This window comes from Eumetopias jubatus, unplaced genomic scaffold, assembly GCF_037043125.1.
Source record: "Eumetopias jubatus isolate StellerSeaLion01/CBP00866 unplaced genomic scaffold, mEumJub1_p1.0 scaffold_5, whole genome shotgun sequence".
Classification (NCBI taxonomy): Eukaryota; Metazoa; Chordata; class Mammalia; order Carnivora; family Otariidae; genus Eumetopias; species Eumetopias jubatus.
This window is the reverse complement of record NW_028274811.1, coordinates 74,063,902-74,087,998: the sequence shown is the minus strand read 5'-3', so window position 1 is coordinate 74,087,998 and position 24,097 is coordinate 74,063,902. Positions and strand designations below refer to the sequence as shown.

Genomic DNA, 24,097 nt, shown 5'->3' with positions numbered 1-24,097 from the left:
CAAAGCCACCATCTTACTTGACAGCTCTGGAGCCTCCCAGCTCAATTGCCTGGGATTTATACAAGATAAAATTACAGTGTGTGCAACAAACGACTCGTATCAGATGACACGAGAAAGAATGACCCAGGCAGAGGAGGAATCCCGCAACCGAAGCACAAAAGTTATCAAACCCGGTGGACCATATGTAGGTTTGTATAGAGATCGTTTTCCTTCTCACTGATTGATTGGAATAATTCAAGACCACTCTGTAGGTAAATACTGGTAATATTAACTTAATGTTAACACAGAATTAGTTTCCAGAACATTTTGAATAACATGGTCAAAAATCATCTGTTCTCTTTATACTGATAATAAATTGAACAGATAGAAAGTTTTACTTCTTTCATAAATCCCGAATCCTTTGTCCACTATTTGTTATGTTATAGTACTGGGATCTGGTCATGTTACTTTACTATGTGAGGTTGTAGTAGTGGTACTGTTGTGTGTTCTTTGACAATGGATGATGTAATTTCAATGATGGACAGTATAGGTCTGTTTGGCATTTTTGCAGGGTTATTTTTACAGTAAAATCTATTGGTAGAATTATGTGTTTTCCATTAGTAGAATTTCAGAGGACCTTTGCACACAGAATTTTTATTTTAAAATATAAAATATGCTTATGACAAAGTATGAGAGTGATGCCTTTTTTGTGCTGTCGTTCATGGATTCTCATCCTCATCTATATATTAATTAAGAGGCTGCCCCACCCCCATCATCTTTATCATCAGCTCACTCAAATATCCATCAGACTGAAGAGAGGTAAGACCGGACAAGCAAGATGAGTCTCTCCTTTATGAGCAGTGACCCTACCAATTTTTAAAGAGTTGATTGGCAGTGACTGTTAACAGTAATAGGAAGAATTATCAAGAGTAAAGATGAGCTCTTTGAGACTTGGTCAGTTTGATGACATAAGTCATCATAAGTAAATGATGAAAAGATAGAAATTTGGAAATGTAAATACACACAAAAACAGTCTCATGAATAACCAAATTCTTTAATCAACATCTTTCCATGGTTTGGTATAATTTTACTTCTGTGTTTTCCCATTGCTGACCCAGCTACGGTACATTCAGCTTTGAGAAGCTCCACTAGTGTCTTTAATAAGTATTTCTTTGGAACAAAGCCAGTGCTCCTGGGACTTGGTGCTTAGCTTAGATACATTTAGTTTGGTTTAACAACAATTCATGGATTCTCCAGGTATCTGTACCCATGGGGCCTAGTCCCAACCCAGTAAGTTACCAGCAGTGAGATTTTTCACCTTCCCTTTCCTGCTGAGTGAGGTAACAACTTCCAACCTCCTTTCTTTCTCTTTATTTTCACAAGTAACTTCACTTTCTCTGTAGTAGGCTAAATCTCAAATTGTTTTTAAAATGCACAAGATCTGCCATACTTAAATTTAAGTACAAACAGCGAATTTGCTGTCCCTATTGCTTTGAAAGTATTTTTTACTCTGTCCAGTACCATCATTTTATAAACAGTGAGGCAAGTTGGTGTGTTTGATAAAGGACTAGAAGACTATAACCACCAAAATGATTTTTTTTTTTGGCCTCTCAGTAGAACTAGCTGAAAAACTTTACCTTGATTTATTCCAAAGTTTGCAAATCAGCAGTGATCACTGTACCTTTCCATTGAATGATCCTTGGGTGTCCCCTCCGTTCATGTGTTTGTTTTGATAGGGTCAGGTACAGTTTATCTGCACAGCATGTTGCACGGCAGACTTTTCAACACCCAGAGTCACGTAACTCATACTCTTCCTAACGGTACAGGAATTTTCAAACTTGCAGGGTTTCTTATAGGCACTGTAGATAACTCATTTACATTTTTTAGGAGTGACCATGTAAAATTTGAGGTTATCTAAAGTTTAAATTGAGCCAGATTACATCCATGCCATTCTCAGACAGGCTGGCCTCCCTCTGCACACATAGGTTTGCCCCCACAGAGCTCTGCAGTAACCCTTCCAGCCTCTGCGCCCCACTCTGCTGGGTCCTCTGTGCCCTGGCCGCTCCCGGCACAGTACAGTGTTCTCTGGTCTTCAGTCTTGTCGTTAACCTCTTCAGCCTTTTATTCTCTCGGTCGCATAACCCCAGCTCCTTTTAACTTTTCTTAAAATGGCCTGTATCCCAACCCTTTAATTATTTTTATTGCTCTCTTTTGGACTGCATCCATTTCTTCAGCTCAGAATTCAAAACTTAAGTTTTTGATTGTTTTTACTGTGCTTTGTTATGGTATGTTTTGACCTTTTTCTTTTAATCTTATCCATTGCTAGTCCTTTACCATATTTCTTTCCTTTTAGGTGGCTCAGTTTGTATCTTCCTGCCTTTTTTAGTACCTCAGAACTATCTGACTCATTCATTTCTTTCACATGCTAGTCATTCACCCTTCAGTACTAATATTACCCGACACTTACGGCGTGCTTGCTGTGCACAAGACGCTGGTTAGCACTTTATACATAGTTACTCATCTAGATCTCAAAACCACCCCATAAGGGGGGTTATGATTACCTCTCCATTTTCCATATCATATAGTTGGTATCAACAAATAGCAAATGATATGGATTTGGCCCCATAACAAGTTGTGTTATTTTCTTAAGACAATAGGAGGTACCTCTTTAGTTCATAATTGAATATATCATATAAAATGATACCAGAAGCACACTTTCGCCACCTTCGAAGTACCTGCATAGCAAGGCTTCTCTCAACAGCATCAGCCTGGGTGGAGGACAAATGGGAATAATGCTGGTTTCGCTGAGGCGTTGTGGTGGCATAATGCCAGGCGAGGCCTCTGGCAGCTGAATTAGGGCACAAACCCTGTTTAAGGGGATGAAGACTATATTCCTAAGTGTCACCTGGCCTAGTCATTCAGGAATATGAGCTTTTGAGACCCTCTTGTAGACTGAAAACAAAAACAAAAACAAAATCTATTTTGCCTGGAGAGGAACAGGAGAGTCTTTAACCTAGGAAACATCATTATTATTTCTTCAGAGTATTTCTGCTTCTAGTCGTGAAATTTGTATCAGTGGTGAACACTGTTATGTTATAATCCTTTCACTTTGTTTAAAAAAAAAAAAAACTCAATCACTAAATACCACTGCTTCCATTTTACCAATATGTCTGCTCCCTGATTTCTACCTAAATTCTGGAATTTTATTGAATTGTACATTTTTAATACATGCTAATATTTATTTAGATGGATAAAATAACCCAACCTGTGTAATTTCTAGAATTCTTTTTCCAATTTTCCCAACTTCTGCCCCATCTTCCTTATTTATAATGAGTTGATACATCTTTGAATGACCTTGGACAAATCATTTAACATCTGTGGACCTTAATTTTCTCAATTATTAGATAAGGGATATTTGAACTGGGTAACATCAAAGGTCCTTTGCAGTTCTAACATTTTGTGACGTGTGTGTGTTGGGGGGGGCGGTTAATAAACCTTTTGAAAAAAAAAAAAACAGAAATGCCAAATGGTGGAGATGGTTCCCATTGCAGTGGATTATGTATTTAACCATGACAGTCACCCCATCATCAAGGTCCTGCCAGTGTTTTTTAAAGCATTGGGTCGGTGTTGCCAGGGCTCTGGCCAGGTTCCACAGAATAGAAAAACCACCGCAGAAGACGTCTACAGCCCCTGCTCTCTTTCTAATGTACTGTTTTAACACCTTACTTTCAGATTGTTTACTCAGAGCTACTAGACAGAGGGATAAATACTTTTACCATCTCATATTAAATGGAGACGCTAGAAGTGGACTCCTTGTTATGAAACAGCGGTTCAGATATAGTCCCAGATTACCCAACTCTGTCAGACCCACTGCTGCTGTTTATATAAGGAGCCCAGGGAATTGATTAGCAGTTAGGTCTGGGAAGAGAATTAGGTTCTCCCACAGGCTTTATTAAAAGGGCTTTTCTGAGGCAAATGTGAAAAAATAAAAATAAAGCCTTTCTTCTGCCCACTTTGAACCTCACATTTTCCTGCTTTACTTTTCTTTTTTTCTTTAGTATCTCAGTTCTGTAACTACTTAGAGCACTGATGTTTTCTTCATCCTGTAGCCTGTCTTTCCTTGAAACCAGAGGACTCCTTCCTGGATGAATAGGCACAGACTAATGGGGAGGCAGCAAGCAAGATATCTTTGCAATAAAACTCAGTGGCCCAGGGTGTCTGGATTGCTCTATCAGCATTTAGAAGAAGTGGGTTACCCCACAACTGGCTGTTTAAAGGAAAAATGAGAGTGGAGCATCTGGGTGGCTCAGTCAGTAGGACATGCAACTCTTGGTCTTGGGGTCCTGAGTTTAAGTCTCAAGTTGGGTAGAGCTTACATTAAAAAAAAAAAAAAAAGTAAAGGAAAAGGAGATAAAGGTGAAGTGAGTGTACTGGGGGTAGGAGATTCATGTACCAGTAACAGCCTAGCATTAGGCCCCAGCTGAGACCTCACTGATGTCATATCCCTGGCCAGATTCTAATTTCTTGTCAAACGTCATACTTATACACCTTTTAGGGGCAAAATGAGCCTCCCTTATTTGTCCGCCCTGTGCTTACTTCAGGGAGGGGTGGGGGTGAACTCAGGAGACCTTGGGGCTCTCCTGAGACTGAGGATCAGAGGTGGGTCAGACATACAGAGGAGGTAGGGCAGCCTGGAACACACTGGTACTGCTGTCACTTTTTGTTTTTATTTTTATTTGCCTTCCTTGCTGGCTTGAATTCATTCTAAATGATCAATCATGGTATGTGTGAGCTTAGCTAAAAAACATTCCGCTGTCCACTCCCCTCCCTAGGGAAGAGTGGTGGGGAGGGCTCCATAGTCAGCTTTTTGGGGGAAATGTAAGCTAAACAGGTTTAAGGGGGAGGAGAGTGTGGAATTTAGAGCATTTCCTAAACTTTTGTGACCCTGGCTTTTTTTTTTTTCTCCCACAAATTCCTATTAAGATTTCAAGGAACAGTACTGTTAATACTGTTACAACTGAGAAGTGGTAGATTGGAAGGTTTGCATTTGCCACATTAGAAATTCCAGTGTTTCCTCAGACACTGGCATCCTGGCAATGTGGGAAAATACAGACCACATTGATTCTGGCTCCTCTGCGCTCTGCTTGTTCTCTCGCTGTCAGTCACTTTGACACTTTGCTAGTCATCAAATGCTGATTCAAAGTCTGCTAGTGAACAAAGCAGCCTCAGCCCTGCCCGTATGGAGCTTACAACCTAACACGAGGCAGTGGCAGACATGAGGCATTTGTTCATAAAACCTTTCCTACAAAGAAGTTCATGTAGGAAAACTTGGGTACTAATAACAGAACCTTCCAAATGCTAAGTGAGCACTTTATACCTTTTGAGCTTATCCCATTGAAAGCCTATTTTCTCATCTGTGACATGTGACCATGCCTGTTTCGTCATGTTGCTGTGAGACTTAATATGTGTAAAGGTCTTAGCACAGTGTCCCTACCACCACCACTTAATTGGTTCATGGTAAATATTAGTTCCCTGCCCATCTGACACTGATCTAGCTATTTCTAAGAAAATTACGGAAACCAGATCTAAATCTATCTCCAAAACTCTAATTGCACCTTAATAGCATTTCTTACTACTGGGCAGTGTTCCTTTAATGTTGACTTCCTTTGTTGTGCAATATTTTGACCTCGTATTTATAATTCGTTATGTCCAGACAGTAGAGAAATAGAAGAGCCAGTAAGATATTTGTCCTTTCTCCATTCTAGGCAGGATTGTGTCAGACAAACAGCCCCTCTGGCTAGGCCTCAGGACCCCAGCATGGACAGAATTACTGTTAAAGCTCCTGCCCGGTTAAGCTGTTTTCACACCAGACCAGACCAGATCAGACCATAGCACTTAAGAGACTACTTTTACTTATCCATTGTTTCTAGTTGCTAGTCTTGTTCCTAAGGCACTTGCCCCACATTGTATGTCATTACCAGTTCTCCCCACTCTAACCAGAGGACACAGAGTTGGAGGTTTAGAGTATTCTAAAGGTGCTAAAAGATTCTACTTCAGAAATGATAAAATGAGGGTCTTCTACAGTTTCATCCTAATTTTTTCTTCAAGGAGGAATGTTTACCAGGTTTTGTCAGGGATCAGCTATGTCCTGATGGCTCTGTACATCCATGTGGTATCCAGATTACTTCAGCCCACAGATATTTTCTAGAAGTAGCCACTTGCCAATTACCAATGTTAAGTTTAAGCAGAAAGTTGGTTAATTACCAAATGGCACTTGCCTGGCAGGAATGATGTGAGGGCCTCCTTTTTACCATTTTCCATTCCTCTAATCACCGGTATAGCCTCAGCCCTGCAGTGCAGATGTCTGCATGTCTGGCTCTCTGAGATTGTTTTTTGGTTGGTTGGTTTTGGTTTTGGTTTTGACTCCTAAAATTTGTTATGGCCTGTTGAAAAGGAGTATGTCTAGTGGCTGTCCTTCTGAATGTTGACCCCAAATTATGCCTGACTCCCCTCTTTTAGGTTTTGAATCTCTGAGATTAAGATAATTCCCCAGCTCAGCCAAAAATATGGTCTTAGATACAACAAGTATTTCTCGTGTTTCACATGTGCTATATTCTGTCTGCCAAAGAAATGACATATGTAGATTTAAGTTCTGTAAATGGCACAGGTAAACATGGAAATTACTTTATTTCCACTTAACATGAACTACCTACAACCTTAAATTTCAAGTCTGTTGGGGTGCCTGGGTGGCTCAGTCGTTAAGCGTCTGCCTTCAGCTCAGGTCATGATCCCAGAGCCCTGCGATCGAGCCCCGCATCAGGCTCCCTGCTCCGTGGGAAGCCTGCTTCTCCCTTTCCCACTCCCCCTGCTTGTGTTCCCTCTCTCGCTGTGTCTCTGTCAAATAAATAAATAAAATCTTAAAAAAAAAAAAATTTCCAGTCTGTTGCTACATGTACCATGTCACTAATATATGTAGCTAAGTGACCAGAATAATTCTGTATATGTATTTAGTCTGGTAAACGTTTCTATCAAAACAATTTAAAATCTGTAATTTTAGGCCATTTATTCGAAATGCTTTCTTTCTATCTCTTTAAAGTAACAACTGAAATAAAGTGGCCTTAATTCCCTCTAGAAATGAAGAAGTACCTATATCAGAGTTGAGGAACCTGAGATGCTCATTATGTTCTTACCTGCAAATGTGTAACAATGTCATTTCCACTGGACTTTAGGGAAAAGAGTGCAAATTCGGAAAGCACCTCAAGCTGTTTCAGATGCAGTACCTGAGAGGAAACGGTCAACCCCCATGAATCCTGCAAATACGATTCGGAAGACACATGGCAGCAGCAGTGTTTCTCAGCGGCCGTACAGGGACAGAGTAATTCACCTACTGGCACTGAAGGCCTACAAGAAACCTGAGCTGCTGGCTCGACTGCAGAAAGATGGTGTCAATCAAAAAGACAAGAACTCCCTCGGAGCAATTCTACAACAGGTGAGACATGTGGAGAGAGCTCCTTCCTTGTACTTTCTTGTCGAGAAGCTCATTTAAAAAGGCTTCGTGTTGTTGCTATTTGAGGTAGAGAAATTTCAGGATCATCTTCATCGATGGTATATGAATTATAACTCTTGAATATTAAGTCATCTTGTTTTAAACATTTAATTAAAAAACTAATTGAACTACAGGCACTTATAGTAGGTTTTATAAGTTAGAGGCTACTGAATTGTTAATTTAAAAAAAGTAAATTTCAAGTCTTTATCTTCATTTGGTTTAAACAAATTTTGCTCTGAAATTCCATAAAAAATGTAAGAAGTTTTTCATGTCTCTTTTTTGGTCTTGAATCCCCTAAACTATTGCTGTAGTATTTATTCGTTTATATAGGTGAAGTTGTACAATTTATTTTTATCAGTCTTTGGTTGGTATAAGCTAGAATATTTTTATCTATAAGTTTCAGTGTGTCTTGCTGTGCATGCTCTTTACTCTGCCTTTTTCTACCACTGAGATCATTCACTTGTCTTCATTAAGGGATTTGAATGTGTATTAGCTTTGATCAATTACCTTGTAATCACAAGCTTAAGTATAAAGTTGGAGCTGGAGTTATAAATTAGGAGATAGCAGTGCACAGATTAGCTAGTGAAAGCTTTAGAACTGGGGCACCTGGCTGGCTCAGTTGAAGGAACATACGACTCTTGATCTGAGGAGCATGAGTTCGAGCCCCACGTTGGGTGTAGAGATTACTTAAGTAAAGAAAAAAAGAAAAAGAAAGAAAGCCATAGGGCTAAATGAAATAGTCTCAGGAGAAGATGATGACAATGAAGAGAAAAGAGCAGAGGATAGGTCCTAAGCACCCTAGGATACAGAAGAGTGCACAAAAAAGACAAAAAAAGGAGGAGAAAAACAGGAGAAGGTCCCATTATGAAGCCTAGAGAAGAGGTGGGGTGTTAAGTCTATGTAGTCCCGAGGAGAATAGGAAAGCTAAGCATTGTTGGTATTTTTTCCACTTTGAGAAATCGGGTTGTGTTTCATCCTAATGTATTTGCAAATTTGAATCTTAAGCCTACCATTTTCTACTTTATAACAACATTAACGTTAATGTTAAGCTGTAAGAAAAGCATAAACTGTCATAATACATTTGATAGTACTTTAAAAGGACACAGAAAGAAGTGAAGCTATTGAAAAAGACCATTCCAGTAGGAAATGACAGGAGGAATACCTTTCTGCCAGCCTTAAAAATGACTCTTGGTTTGGCACTTGAATCCATACATTTGTATTGTTAATGGAATCTGGGCCTGGACACTCTAGGAATTGCCGTTATACGGTAAGAAAAGATTACACTTAAGAATAAACTGGCTGACTAATAACAGTAATTTGGGGGTTATTTTGCTGTATGTTTCCTTTTCTTGGTTTTCGGGAATTTCAAGGACTTTGAGTAAGTGGTTCTTCAGGAGAACTGGCAGCCACAAGAAGCAGGCTTACAAGCCAAGAAAATGACAGACAAGGGCATCAGAATTGATACTATTTATGGAGATAATTTTGGCTGATAGCTGAAAGGAATGTTTATAACCTAGCATTTGGGCACTGTTTGGTTTCTACTTAATACAAATGATCAAGGATTTTTACTGTGGTTCAAAAGTAATGGCATTAATGACCAGAAGTAAAAAATGAAGCTCTTAATCACTCCTTAGACTAGATTCTAAATTTGATTTAAAAAAGTAAAAAAAAAAAAAAAAAAACTTCCCTCCACTTTTTGCCTAATGTAGGCTGTTTGAATAGAAATATGACATACAGTGGATGTTCAGGGAAAAAATATTTAGCTACTTATATAAAGTTTTTATTTCCCGGGGCACCTGGGTGGCTCAGTCGTTGGGCGTCTGCCTTCGGCTCAGGTCATGATCCCAGGGTCCTGGGATCAAGTTCCACATAGGGCTCCCTGCTCAGCGCGAAGCCTGCTTCTCCCTCTCCCACTCCCCCTGCTTGTGTTCCCTCTCTTGCTGTGTCTCTCTCTGTCAAATAAATAAAAAATCTTAAAAAAAAATAAAGTTTTTATTTCCCAAATGAGGTCAAACAGCATTTATTGAGATCTGGCATATGCAAAACTAGCAGTGCCTTTGGGGCCAATTGGTACAGTTATTTTCAGTGTAAATGCAAAATGTTGCCTGTTTCGGGTTAGGAAGTGGCAAAAAGATCTAATGCTCTGTTTTCACACCACGTACCAGGTAGCCAATCTGAATCCAAAGGACCTCTCATATACCCTAAAGGATTACGTTTTTAAAGAGCTTCAGAGAGACTGGCCTGGATACAATGAAATAGACAGACGGTCATTAGAGTCAGTGCTCTCAAGGTAAATTTTTTTTCCTTTAAAAAAAATTTTAGTCATTGTTACTTTAGTGTTGAGAAGGAAGAAACAAGGGTAAGCTTTTTATCACGAACACTTGACAGTTCTTTCCATAACTGGAACTTGTGTATCCTTTACAGAAAACTAAATCCATCTCAGAATGCTGCCAGCACCAGCCGTTCAGAATCTCCCGTATGTTCTAATAGAGATGCTGCATCTTCTCCTCAGGTATTCATAAAATTAGATAATCATAGCCCTGAAGTGAACCTCAGGGGCCACGTAATTCAGGTGGTCTGACTTACACACGAGAGAAAGGAGGCCCAGAGAAGCTGCACAGCTTGCCTACCCAAAGTCACATAGCTAGTTAGTTCAGGGCAGAGCTCCCAGCTCCCAGCCGAGACCTCTTTTTCCCTACACAGCTTTGCTTGTCAAAGTGCTTAATATCTACTTTGCTTGTCCATATTTAAAGTTTACATTGTATTATAAGATTATCTACTTTTCCATTAGATCACTAACTAGAAGACTTACCTATAGTCCCATATCCAGTCTCAAATTATACAGAAAATTGAAGATATTCAATACTATCTGAACCATGTTTGAAAAAACTGTTCTTGGGGAAAAAATGTTTCTAAAATAAGCAAATAAAAGATTTTGTCAATTTCAGACATGTCTCCTTAATGTACTTTTTTCAGTTAGATCCCAATCAGAATTCTCCATTTAAACCTCACTCCTTCCAGCTTAAAGTTTCCCCCAAGAGATTCCTTGGTTCCCTGGTTTGGAGGCTGACAGTGGGACAAGACCTCTCTACACCAGGGCTACTGACAAAGTGCTCCTCTCTCTGGACCCTCCTCCCAAGGATTAGGGAGATGGGACAGATGTGTGGAGAACAGTAAGCATGCTGTGGGCACAAGGCTATTTATATATCAAAAAATGTTAGAAACCTATTGTGAGGAACAGAGGAAGAACAAAATAAAAGCAATTCTGTCCTTGTATGTACATTGTCTATAGAATCCTCACTTTTAATGCCAACTTCCATGAAGTTATTTATACTCTGATCTAATTATATAATGGCTGCCAAATCAGTGATGCTAATCTGAAAACAGAATGGGATGATTAACTATTATTTCCTTCCAAGCTGAAGTTTAGGCCACATCATTACATTGGATATATGCTTCGTACTTTTCAACTATCTGAATTTTCTTTTTAATTTAAATATTGTTGCTGGATTGGGCTAGTATTAGCATAATTTTTAAATTTTTTGAAACATTAATTCCATATCATTTTTGTGGACTTGTCATTAAGACTTAGTTTCCAATCCACTGAAGGGATATATTTACAGGGAAGAAATTGAATAGCATTTCAGCACTGATGGAGATATCTAGAGAAATTACTTTGAAGGTGCTGGCTGTTCCCATTTTAAGACAGGTGAAATAATAAATGACAGCCAAAATATTCATAACTGGAACATCTTAGCACATTAGAGGAGATTAAGGAAGTGTAGGCTTTTATTGCCCTTTATCTACCCTTCTTAGTTCTGACAGCGTGAAATGGTACAAACTGCTTTCTCCTCTCTCTTAATATAACTAAGTCAGCTGTGGCCCACAGAGAAAGGAGGTTACCTCTATTTAATACTCTACAAAGTGGTATAGCCCACATAAATTGGCATAGTCTCTTGAAAACCTAGGGTGCAGCTATATGATCAGAAAGTATAAGTACTCCAAGAAACATATATTTGCCAGATTCTCCTTTTTTGTTAGGCATGAGAATTTATTTCCCTTTTGTTTTTGTGGATTGTTTGTTCCTGCTTAAGCTTGCAGAATGGTTAACATAACGCCGGTGATAAACTTAAGAATGAGTAAAATTATTCAGTTGTTCATATGGTAACCAGTGATGCATGTGTTGAGTTTTCATACAAACTGGCTCATTTTTTTTTCTCCTTCTTTCCCCCACCCCACAGAAACGGCTTTTAGATTCAGATTTCATTGATCCTTTAATGAATAAAAAAGCTCGAATATCTCACCTGACAAACCGAGTGCCGCCAACATTAAATGGCCATTTGAATCCCTCCAGTGAGAAATCTGCTGCGGGCCTCCTGCCGCCCCCTGCAGCTGCTGCCATCCCTACCCCTCCACCGCTGCCTCCAACCTACCTGCCCGTCTCCAATCCTCCTCAGACTATAAACTCTAACTCCAATTCCCCCAGCACTCCAGAAGGCCGGGGGACTCAAGACCTACCTGTTGACAGTTTTAGTCAAAACAGTAGTATCTATGAGGACCAGCAAGATAAATATACCTCTAGGACTTCTCTGGAAACCTTACCCCCTGGTTCAGTTCTACTAAAGTGTCCAAAGCCTATGGAAGAAAACCATTCAATGTCTCACAAAAAGTCCAAAAAGAAGTCTAAAAAACACAAGGAGAAGGACCAAATTAAAAAGCACGACATTGAGATGACAGAAGAAAAGGGAGAGGACCTTAAAAGAGAAGAGGAAATTGCCAAGCTGAGCAGCTCCAGTCCGGATTCCAGTGAAGGTATATTTTACATTTGTAAAACCAACAACATGCGTTCAGTGAATGAGCAGAGCAAACTCATCATGAGTGTGAGATTATGCTGTTTGTAATTAGTAGTGCTTTTTTTATCCATTGACCTTCTGTTATTAATCTTAGTGTTGTGGTTTTGAGTAGATTTTTTTTTCTTGTATTTAATAGCAGTCGTTTTCGGTCTCTTTTTAGCCAACTATTAAACACAGTTTCTATATTTGAGAATAAGATGGTAACATTTGAAAATGACTTTATTATTCTCTAGAGACCCCCTTGTAGAAGGTAGACTGTGTTGCTCTTTCCCTTAACTGCCAGGGTACTGTGCAACCTCAACATGACCTATTATATGCCAGTCTTGAACTAATTTAACCAGACACACAATTAGCGGTAAAAATAATTCTTTTCCTTCTTTGCCAAACAAACAGGGTCACCCCTGCCTTAATTAATATTAACACAGGAGAAATGTCAAATTCTTTATAAAACAGGCAAGGTAAGATTGCATATGCAGATCCATCACATCATCGTTACTCAGAGTGAAAGCAGTTTGTCTTATGTAAGGCTATTGGCAATTTGCTTGATAGAGCTTAAGAAATTATTTTTCAGTTTTAAGAACCCTGTTTTAGTAAACTAGTATTAATTGTTATTAGTAAAATCTAACCATTTCAAGCTTTTGGAAACTTTAAACGCCAGATATGTAGAGATGCAAAGAAGCTTATAAAGCTAATCAGTAGAAAAGACCACTTACCTGAGGTATAATGATCTTTAACACCTAGGGACAAAATTCTATTTTTCTTATTTTAAAAAAGTTGTCCTCTAAAACTTAATGTCCTCCATGCCAGCACATCAAAGATTCAAGCCCATCATTTAGCATTGCTGCCAGTTTCAAACCCAGCTTAACTAAAGCAAAATTCTCTAGGAAAATACAACCTTAGAAAAGTTATTCATTTAATGAATAGAGTTTAAGGAGTGTTGTCTTTCTGTAATTTGCCCATAATACTGGAAGTCTGTAATCCTTAGATTTAACTGACCATTTTTACCACATGAGAGGAACTTTGCAAAATAGTATGGTGCAGTGCCTTCATTGACCTGGATTGAATATACTGCATATCAAAGCTTATCTGTTGAAACATTTAGATCAGTATGGTACTGTATAGTGGCCCAAAAGGTAGGTGTAAGCTTTTTTCCCTCGAGTACTACTGTACTTGAATTTGTCAGGTCAGGAAAAGACAAGAGGTAATAAAGCCTTGTGTTCAGAGTTAGCAAGCCATGTTCCTGGTTATATCCCAGCCTCCACACTTCCCACCCTGAGATGGTGATCCTGAATCAGGCTGGTGTTGGGGGATTGGGTCCCAGGATGTTGAGACCTACAGCATAGTGTGAGTGTTTCTCAGAGTTGGAGGCCTGGAGAAGCAGACCTAGTCTTTGAATCCTCCACTGAGGATGTAGTACCTCTCGAAGACAGTGGAGATTATCCCAAAATACTGAGGAGAGATCCAGACCCACAGCCCCTGAATCTATTGAAATTTATCTGGTGTTTGTAGCAAAGAAGCAGCCAGGTGAGATGCACTTAATGCCTTTTCCTTTAAGACTCAGGCTGTTGTAAAAACAAAAAGACTCAGGCTTGAGTCACGCACGCACACACGTGCGCCCAACCATGAACAATAAGCCCACAGAGTCTGCATAATCTATTTACTATACTTCGTCTTTTAAAATATTAAACTAAGAAATTACAGAATTTTCACTTTATTTTGTATTTAACATGTATGTTTTGCCACAGGCAGGGTTAGGATTTGAGTTATTTAATTCTACTCTGAATGCTAAAAAATTACCCTATAAAAAGTCTAAACATACCCATAGGAAAAGGTGGTGCATTCACACAAATAGAATACTGACTGAGGGATTTTACATACTTTCACAGCATAGCCCTTAATGACTGGCAGTCTATTTATTTCTCTATTTATTTATTTTGTCCTTTTAAAAACAAATCTGTAGTATTATGAGATGTAGAGATGGGAGAAGTGTAAATCGTGATTCAGTAATGACCTATTTTAAATTACTTTAAACTGACACGGGAAAACTTCTTGGCTGCTTCCACCGTCTGCATACAAAAAGGGTGGCAATAAAATACAGTGACCAGAGCAGTCTGCTACCTGACTTCATTGTCTCATCTGCCTTGTTTGAATCCTATGAAAAGTAGATGTTGATGTAAAATTTGTATCTTCCATTGTCTGGCTGCATCTGCCACCACAGTCTTTGAATTGCTGGGCAGATGCCACAACTGTTATGGAAAGAATAGAAGACTGACCTTGGGTTAAGATGGAATTCCTTTATTATGCAGACACTGCAGCAGCCAGGGCACTCTCAATGCCTGCCCTCACTTCTGCTGGCCCTGGTCATGGGGCCTCCATTGTTCGGGTTCAGTTGTATGCCTTGCTCACTGTTTGCTTATTGAGCTGGAAGAATAGATTTGGAGGAAGAGTGTTCCAGATGTTTCTGATCTATTTTAGAATTATAGGCATTTTATAACCATACTGTTTGGTGAAAGCCTGAATCTTTTTCTTCGTTGTAGGAGTTAAAGAGGGTTGCACTGCCTCCACGGAGCCTTCTTCAACAATTGAACTCCCAGATTATTTGATGTAAGTTCAGACGTCTGCCAATGGGAGAGAACTGTTTAATTTTAGAAAGTTTGCAGTTTCTTTTCCCATAATTCACAAATCAGAAAAGAAGTTTCAGAAATAGAGTCCTCGAGCCACCCCTGCATTTGAAAGGCTGCCATTAAGCCTGCTCGTCCCAGATCCACCCCTGTCTGCCTGAGCAGGTTGTGCCTCCCCCTGCTCTGAGCTCTGCTCCATGGCCTTTAAGTATAGAGAAGCCTGTCCTTTGTTCCGGGGCCAGGCCAGGCATTTGATTATGGAAGATTTCAGGGATCTGACTCTTCAAAGCTGACAGTCTATCAATGCACATTCACTTGTTCCCCCTGAAGACAGAGTTTATTACTGATAAAGAGCTTAAACCTCCACAGTTAATACAAAGTACAGATAGACTGATTTTCATTTAAATAAAGCTCTGCCATCGAATTAATTTTAAGAGGAGAGAATAGTAAAATTTGATCATTTCACTTTAGTACCGGTTACAGTGTTTCTCTTGTTATGGCAACAAGTTGCTAAATGCTGAGCTGGCGACATTTTTGTAACTGGTTATCACAGAAATTATAACTTGTACACATAATTCTAGCTTTTTTATAGACTCAAAGGCTTCTATAAGAAGAAATAATTAAGTTGCAAGAGCCTAGAAAAATGGAGAGTAGAAGAGCAAACAGATTTGACTGCAGGATAGCTTTAAAAATGAACAAATGAGCAAAATAATTTGAATGTAGACTGGAAAATGAACTCTGAGCTGTATGAACATTTTTTTCTCTCTTAGTAGCATCTCATGATAGACAAAGTTAAACTATGCTGTTCGGCCCTCCATGTACAACAAAATGTTCATTTCTAAAGTAGAGAACATTCTATACTTAAAATGTGTTACCTTTGCTTAACAGTAATGTGAAAGCTATAGTTAATGGGGAACGATACAGCATGAAACCATAATGCTGGTTATCATCTCTTAACTAGAAAGAACCCAAGAAACCATGCTGAGTCCTCTCTCATCTGAAGTGGTATGGTTTTAGACTTCTGAGGGATCTTTGAAAAGCAACCACCACTGAATTGGCCCAGGAAGGTTTGGGTTGGGGGACAGCTCCTGGCTTCACTGATGAGAGAGTCCACCTCTCCTTTTGCAAACCCACTTCTCCTTAAAAGTCTTGTGAAAGTTGCCCCCCTCAAATGACAACTGCAGTACTCTGCTTTCATTCTCTTGTGATGGATTTTGAATTCCCCATTTTTTTGTAATAGTGATACAGACTGGTTATATGTGACAAAATCATGTGGGGAGACTAAAAAATAATTCTAACCCTTTCCCCATGGATTCAGGATGTGGCTGTGTTTTGTCAACTTAACCAGTTCGTTCTGTATTTTAAAACTTGTTTTTAACTCCCTAATCTAAGGATGGTTGCTGCATTTGCCTCATGTTTCTGGCTCTTAAAAATCATGAAAGTGTATAACCTCTGTGATTATTTGCTTAATTTATTTTATCCCAAAACTATCTGATGTTAATACAGCAAATTTTCTTAAAATGGTGAGAAAGCCTGAATTTTCAAAAACACCAAAATTACAGAACTTAAAAGACTTCAGTTGTTTCATAAGAAAACCAAAAAGACATACAATAAAACCTTAATGATCAGCCTCTGAATAAGTCATACTTAAACCACAATATTCCTAATTTTTATATAATAAGAATACTTCTATTACTTGTGGTTGTGAAATAGCCAAGCCCCAGAAAATTTTATTCCATCCCTGCATTAGGAAACAACTAGAGAACCAAAACAGTTTTGTTTTGTTTTTTTTAAATAGTGAAATGCTTTTCGTTAAAATGCCAGTATAACCAAATAATCTTCTATAATAGCAACACAACTGTTGGCCACTTTGGTATTTTTCCCTAAGGAAATTATTAAATAAAATACTGAGGGTGTAGCCTCAGTTGTGATTTTGAGAAAGCAGGGTATTTTATATAACAAATTAAGCCTGAGTTTCACGAGCAGTTTAGCCATTTTGGTTACATACACTTATCCCCAGGAACCTCTTTTCCCCGCCCTGGGCTTCCTCTGGTGTGCAGTCAGGACAGCCTTGTCTAGGAGAGGACTGCTTCTCTGCTTGGCTGGCCCCGTTCCTTTTACAGCAAAGACACCAGCAGGGCGCTTTAAATCAGCATACTACTGCTGTCTCAGTTACACTTAGAAAAATAAACCTCCACAGTGTCTAACTCAGCATGAATAAAAATATTAATGAGGACATTAAGGTTGCACAGTTGCATCACTTTTCTCACATTTCCAACTGGACATTTTGCTCTCTCATTTTGAATAAAACTGGCAAGATTATCTGAAACCATTTTTGAAGCGGACTGAACTCCAAGGTTTTCCCACAGTCAAGAATATATGCACGTGCCTGGGGCATGTGAAGCACCTGCTACCTGCCTGAAATTGCTTTGAAATCTCAATTTTTATCTCAAAAAGTCAAGGGAATTTTGCATTCCAGGACAGGAACACAGAGTACAGAGACCCAGGCCAGACCCTGGTGGGATCCCACTTCCTGGAGCCACAAACAAATAATACTTTGTTTTTAATATTAGAATGCCGTTTTAATTTGCTTACCACTGACTAAACTGACACTCTGGGAAAATGGCCTTCCCTCACCAGTTTCCTAAAGTTATTCACAACCCAAAGTAAAACAGATTTATGGCATTTTTATTAAAATAAATTAGAATAATAGTATACGCTGATGTTCAGTTACACAGACTATGATATTTTAGTGTTGAAAAGAACTAGAGAAATATGCCTTCCCCTTTACCCGCCCCCCTTTTTTTTCCGGTCTTTCATTTCAAAAGAAAACAATTACTCTTTTGTATTTTATGCATTTGCCTTGTCAATTGTGGGAAGAAATAGGTAGAGAGAACAAGACGGAGGCACCTTGCTGGCAGCACGTTTAAACGGCCAAAAGACAGACCTCCTCTCATAAAGCAGCAGATCTAGAGGGAGCCTTGACTTCAGCATTCAGTGACTATGTAACACTCTCCTGGTTTCATGTTACCCACGGAGGCCTTCTGTTTCCATGTGACTCGTAACAGATGGGTTGGCCTCTGCCATTAGTGTGGTAGTGAATTAGTTTGGTAGAGAAAGGTTTGGGAAGCTAAGTCTGTGAAAGTGTTGTTTTCTAGTCACACTTCAGTCCCATTGCCACCATGTTTTTTTCACATTTACTTTCCTTCACTGAAGGTCTTAAGCTCTCCTGTGGGATAATTCTACCTGGAAGTCGTCTGAAGGAGTGACATGGGAGCAAACAGTGGCAGGGGCAGCATTCAGTCTAAGGATACTTGCTTGGATACAGTTTCTAAGTTTTTGGTTTAAATGTCAGGCTTATGCATCATGTTGATTCTATAGTCTCCATTTATCTTACTTCTTTTTTCTTATTAGAAAATACATTGCTATTGTCTCCTATGAGCAACGCCAAAATTACAAGGATGACTTCAATGCTGAGTATGATGAGTACAGGGCCTTGCATGCCAGGATGGAGACTGTAGCTAGAAGATTTATCAAACTAGATGCGCAACGAAAACGGCTTTCTCCAGGCTCAAAAGAGTATCAGGTAAACATGTTTGCTCCTAGATAGGCTGACTTCCATATTTTACCTTCTTTGTTCTCTGCCTGGCCCATCCCCAGGCATCCTACTGGCCTTCAGAGCAGGTCTTCTGGCAAACCAGCCTCTCTGCAGCTTTTGGTCTTCATTTAAAATTAGCTAGGAGGGGCGCCTGGGTGGCTCAGTCGGTTAAGTGGCTGCCTTCAGCTCAGGTCATGATCCCAGGGTCCTGGGATTGAGCCCCACATCGGGCTCCCTCCTCGGCAGGAAGCCTGCTTCTCCCTCTCCCACTCCCCCTGCTTGTGTTCCCTCTCTCGCAGTGTCTCTGTCAAATTAAAAAAAAAAAAAAAACTTTAAAAAAATAAAAAATAGGGCGCCTGGGTGGCTCAGATGGTTAAGTGTCTGCCTTCGGCTCAGGTCATGATCCCAGGGTCCTGGGATCGAGTGCCGCATCAGGCTCCCTGCTCCTTGGGAGCCTGCTTCTCCCTCTGCCTCTCTCTCTCTCTCTCTCTCTCTCTCTGTCTCTCATGAATAAATAAATAAAAAATAAAATCTTAAAAAAAATAAAATTAGCTAGGAAACTAAATATTTGAAATAGTTCTCAAACATAAGTAAATACAATGAACTGTTTTTCTGTCAGTAGAAAAAAATAACATTTTATATAGCATAGTATGTATAAAATATGTAATATATGCTTTAACTTTACGATAACATAATAGAGTATCAAGAAAAAAGCAAACACAACTAAATAGGAAAAAAAGTTGAATTTGGGATTCACTGAAATATTTGATTGCACTGCCAACTCAGACTATAGCTGCTAGTTCTGGTGCTGTTCCCCAAAATTGCTATTTCAAGTACATTAAAAAAACAAAACAAAAACTCAATCTGACACAAGATAGGGAAGATATAGACGTAAAATATAAACAGGGTTTAGTGCCACAAAGATTTGGGGTTTAAGTGAAGAAAAGTTTGGTATCTCCAGCTCTTCCAAAGACTGACATCTGTTAACACATACTAATCTATTTTCACTTCCCGACTTTAAGTAGTAGTACTACCACAGCTGACAAACCAGTAGAAGCCAGACCCATGTACTGGTTGTTCTCATAGTTAACAAGCAAAAGGATTAATATAAATGAATGTTTCCCTCCTTGTGTCGGCCACAGAACTTGTCACACTTCACAACCATAGATGGTGCCTTCATTCTGGCCTACTACTGTTGGTCTGACAGGAATCTATGTAAGAGAATGAATGGGTTTCCCACAATGGGGAAACAGCCTGAGAGCATCTGTGCCTTGAAGACTCATGTGTCTTTCATTAGTGGGCCTTAATCTTTAAACAGGCTGCCTAGAGTTACAGATTTTGCCAGAGGAATTAGTGTTTGAGGGTGCAAGAGGTCTTGATATGGTGGTTTGGGGTTTATTTTTTTAGACCTAGTTATTTACCAGTGTACCATGATTATATTTAAACTAAAATGTAACTCCAAAGACTGCTTAGTGGTTAGGAGGAGGCTCCAGAGCAAGACTGCCTGGGTTTGATTCCCAGCTGTACCATTTAATATTTGTGCGACTTGGGCAAGTTATCTAACTTTCCTCAAAATCTCCCTCCATAAAATAAGGTGATTATAGAGTTGTGCAGAATAAATGTAAGCATTTGGAAACAGCTTAAATCCATAGTACATAAGGTTACAGAAGTATTAGCCATTTTCTCCAGCCTAGAGGTAATCAGTAGTACTGGTTTCCAGTGTATTCTTTCAGAGGTCTGTGTATATATACACAAGCAAATTCATGTATGTGCCATATGTAATTGAATTTAAGATGTCATCAATTACAATATGCACCACGGTCTTATGTTCCAAACTGTGATACATTATTTATCTGATCTCCTTAAAATGGTAAGAAATGTGCATCTTAGAAGTAATGAAATTCTTAGAATATCATTCTGTTTCCCCTTTTAAACAAATATCAAAGTGTATAAATCATTCTGTACTTTACTTTTTTCATTAAACAATGTAATGCACCTTAGAGAACTTTATATAAGTGCATGAAGCACTTCCCCCTTTTTAATGGCCTCTTAGTATCCCTTTTTATGGATTAACGGACATTGAAATTTTGTGTACTGTGTTTTGCTTTACAACCGATACTACAGCAAGTAACCTTGTACACACAGCATTTCACTCAGGCACAAGCAAATCTGAAAGAGAAGTATAGGAGTGCTGAGTCAGTTCTGCATTTGCTATTTTGATAGCAGTTGCCAAATTGCCTTCTTTAAAGATTGTACCAATTTACATTCCCATCATCAGTATTTCCGACACCCTTACTGAAGGGGTCTTAGCTGTTTATATTGCCAAAAAGAAAAAGTTGTTCCCTTCTGGGGCGCCTGGGTGGCTCAGATGGTTAAGCGTTTGCCTTCGGCTCAGGTCATGATCCCAGGGTCCTGGGATCGAGCCCCACATCGGGCTCCCTGTTCAGCGGGAAGCCTGCTTCTCCCTCTCCCTCTCCCACTCTCCCTGCTTGTGTTCCCTCTCTTGCTGTGTCTTTTTCTGTCAAATAAATAAAATCTTAAAAAAAAAAAAAAGTTGTTCCCTTCTGATTTTAATTTTTAATTTTGTAGAATGTTCACGAAGAAGTCTTACAGGAATATCAGAAGATCAAGCAGGTAGGAATCATCACTGTGGGTTTTCTGACCTGTAGTTGGGAAGTATTACAAATTCTGCAACCTAATTCCTCCCTGTTTTTTTCCTCTGCAGTCCAGTCCCAATTATCATGAAGAAAAATACAGATGCGAGTATCTTCATAACAAGCTGGCTCACATCAAAAGACTAATAGGTGAATTTGACCAACAGCAAGCAGAGTCATGGCACTAAATCTCTGCTTGGACCAGAAGATGTGAATAAACTTAAGCTTATTTATTTAAAATTCCAAATGAGTTGCTCTAAGATTCTAAAAAAAAATGAAACTTTGCTTGTTGAAAGTTTCAGTACGAGTAAACTTGAGTTATTTACCTTTTTTTTTTTTCTTTTCCCCATTTTACTTTGCTTCCCTGCATTTTTGAAGCTGCTTTTTTCTGGCCCTTCTCCCCAGCCCCACCCTACCCCCAAGACTTATGTTTGTCAGTAGAAATAATTTTTTTTTTAGATATTGGGGATCCAGTGTCTATACTTCAAATCAATTTTTTCCTTAAAAACTTATGTTTGTCATTAGAAATGATTTTTTTTTTTTTTTTTAGATATTGGGGATCCAATGTCCACACTTCAAAGTTATGTGTGTTTAAAAAAAAAAACAGTAATGTGCAAGGTGAAATGCTTTTGGATAAACATAAGCCTATTTTCTGACCTTTCTTAATGCAAACTCTTTGCCTTAAATGGTAGAATATTTAGAAATTTGCACAAAATACAAAAAAAATTTAAACATTGTTTTGGAGGGTTAAGAAATAGAAAGGCATATGTGTATGTGTATATATATATATATATATATATATGCACACACATATGTACATACAGGCTGACTTGATCTAGACAGTATATCCGCCCTGCAAATTAACCCCCCATTGCAATGGTTGCCTTAAGGTGTTTGCTAGTTGTGTACATTAGTGTGGTTAATCATTAGCTACACTGCTTCCCACTTGGTTAGAGCAATGGGAAGCATACTGTGGCCTACCAGCGTCTGAAAGCGTGTGCTCGACCTGTATGTGTGCAGAGGTGGTGTGGATGTGAGCGTGCATGGAGGAAAAAAGCTGCTACTCTCAGTAGGCCAAACGCTCAGGTTAAACAACTGACGAGTGTTACTGTAGGGTTTTTTTTTTTTTTTCCTGTCAAATTGCTACTTCTATTGTGGAAGACAAAAGCATTTCCATTTCAACAGTTTGTCAGCTTTATTAATGTTGGGCAAAATCAATATGTTATGAAAATGAAACAGATCTATAGTTTTGGGGCAAAATTATAAAATTAAACATGTAGGTAACCTATTTATATACTGCTATAAAGTATTTTTTGAAGAGAGATATGCAAAGAAGCTATTACCTACATGAAATGTATATTTAAAGATTTTTTTTCATCCTGGGAGCCAGGAATATAAAAAAAGAGCGGATATATTTAACCATAACATACTGTGATTCATCAAACAGCACAAACTTTCATTTCATGGAGTTTATCTGTTGACGTTGATTTAAACTATCATTTGTTTTATCATGTGGGAACATAAGTTATGTGGTCAAAAATATAAGGATTTTGAACTAATGTTGATTCAAGTTGTGTTGTCTTATCGTATTGTCTTTTCAAAGTGCTGCCAGTTGAAAAGGGAAGCATTATGTTTACAAATCTGTTTTGAAATGTTTGCCAAAATTTTGGTAGTATCTTTAATAAAGATGTTTGTCTCCAGCATCCAAAAAATAAATAAATAAATAAACAACTTTGTTGTGTATCAGTGTAAACCAGAAAATGTTGGTATCTAGAAAACCTGAGAGAGCATATAGACGAACTTTCTTCTTTGCAGTTCTTCTAAGACATTAACTGGAAAGAGTAGATAATATAGAAGACTACACAAAAGTAAAACCATACAAAGATTGATAAAAGACCCCGTGCACTATGACTCTATAACATCACCACAGAAATTAGATTTCTGTGTAGCACGGACTTCTTAAGGAATTGGTTTCTTTTAGCATTCAGATCCCTGGTGCTCTTCTTTTACCTCAGAATTGGTACAATCATTACTAAATGTTCATTGATTTCAAACTTTGAGTTGTAAAAAGATAGGAAAGGAAACTTAATTGGGGATAACTTTGTTCCTCATATAAAGGTGGAGTCTCCTAAGAGATTTGTCTGTAGGTAATGACCTCACTGGTGTCATTTCTTGGACAACTTGGCCTTTTAATCCAAGATTTCTGCTGCTCTTTGCTATGAGCAGTGTTTCTCAAAAGCAAGGTGCTTGGGCCACTTGCATAACCCAAATTAGAATCTCTGGGTATATGGCCCAGGTATCCACACTTTCATAAGTAGCCTCCAGGTGACTTTTGCAAGGGAAGGTGTGAGAACCATTGGCTTAGATATGGCGTTAAACCTTTGGGTCTCTAAATCTCAAAGTCTTGAACTGAAGTTGAACTATTGGTTTTTTTTTTTTTTTTTTAAGCCCATCCCTGTCAGTAGGCACAAATCACCCTGCCCCTCTACATGATCATCTGTTTCACTGCCAGCTCTTATTTCAGAACTTGTTTATGAGCAAGCCTTCCAGTTGGTTCTTAGTCCTTGGAGCTCCCACCCACATACATCAGCACATCTTCTGGTTTACAAATTGGGTAATAATGGAAGCTGGCAATAGGTTATAAAAATCCAGCATTGCACATTCATAGACTTGACCACCTACCTATAAAAGCCTTAATTTAGATGTTTGTTGTATACATTGGGCACATCCTTGCAAAATGTTTATCTGTCAGTTACAAATTTGAGTTATAAATCTCGGAATCTGCTATTACCTGAGGCTGCATCTGTTTTGAAGATGGGCATGAGCCTATTAAAATACTTATAATC

General features: G+C 38.8%; 1 protein-coding gene across 2 annotated transcripts in view; it reads left to right on the top strand.

The window, feature by feature from the left end:
- Positions 1–21,552, top strand: part of ELL2 (elongation factor for RNA polymerase II 2) — a 68,026-nt gene extending 46,474 nt beyond the window's left edge. Inside the window, exons 4-12 of one of the 2 annotated variants that reach the window (XM_028096116.2) lie at positions 25–188; positions 7,209–7,468; positions 9,691–9,815; positions 9,950–10,037; positions 11,767–12,337; positions 14,916–14,982; positions 18,414–18,585; positions 21,187–21,231; positions 21,323–21,552. In XM_028096116.2, coding sequence (XP_027951917.1) covers positions 25–188; positions 7,209–7,468; positions 9,691–9,815; positions 9,950–10,037; positions 11,767–12,337; positions 14,916–14,982; positions 18,414–18,585; positions 21,187–21,231; positions 21,323–21,439 — 1,609 coding nt within the window. In that variant the 3' untranslated portion in view covers positions 21,440–21,552. Of the gene's footprint in view, positions 1–24; positions 189–7,208; positions 7,469–9,690; positions 9,816–9,949; positions 10,038–11,766; positions 12,338–14,915; positions 14,983–18,413; positions 18,586–21,186; positions 21,232–21,322 lie in introns of those variants that run through there. The other variant, XR_003607867.2, reaches the window with a different exon arrangement.
- The last annotated feature ends 2,545 nt before the right edge of the window (positions 21,553–24,097 follow it).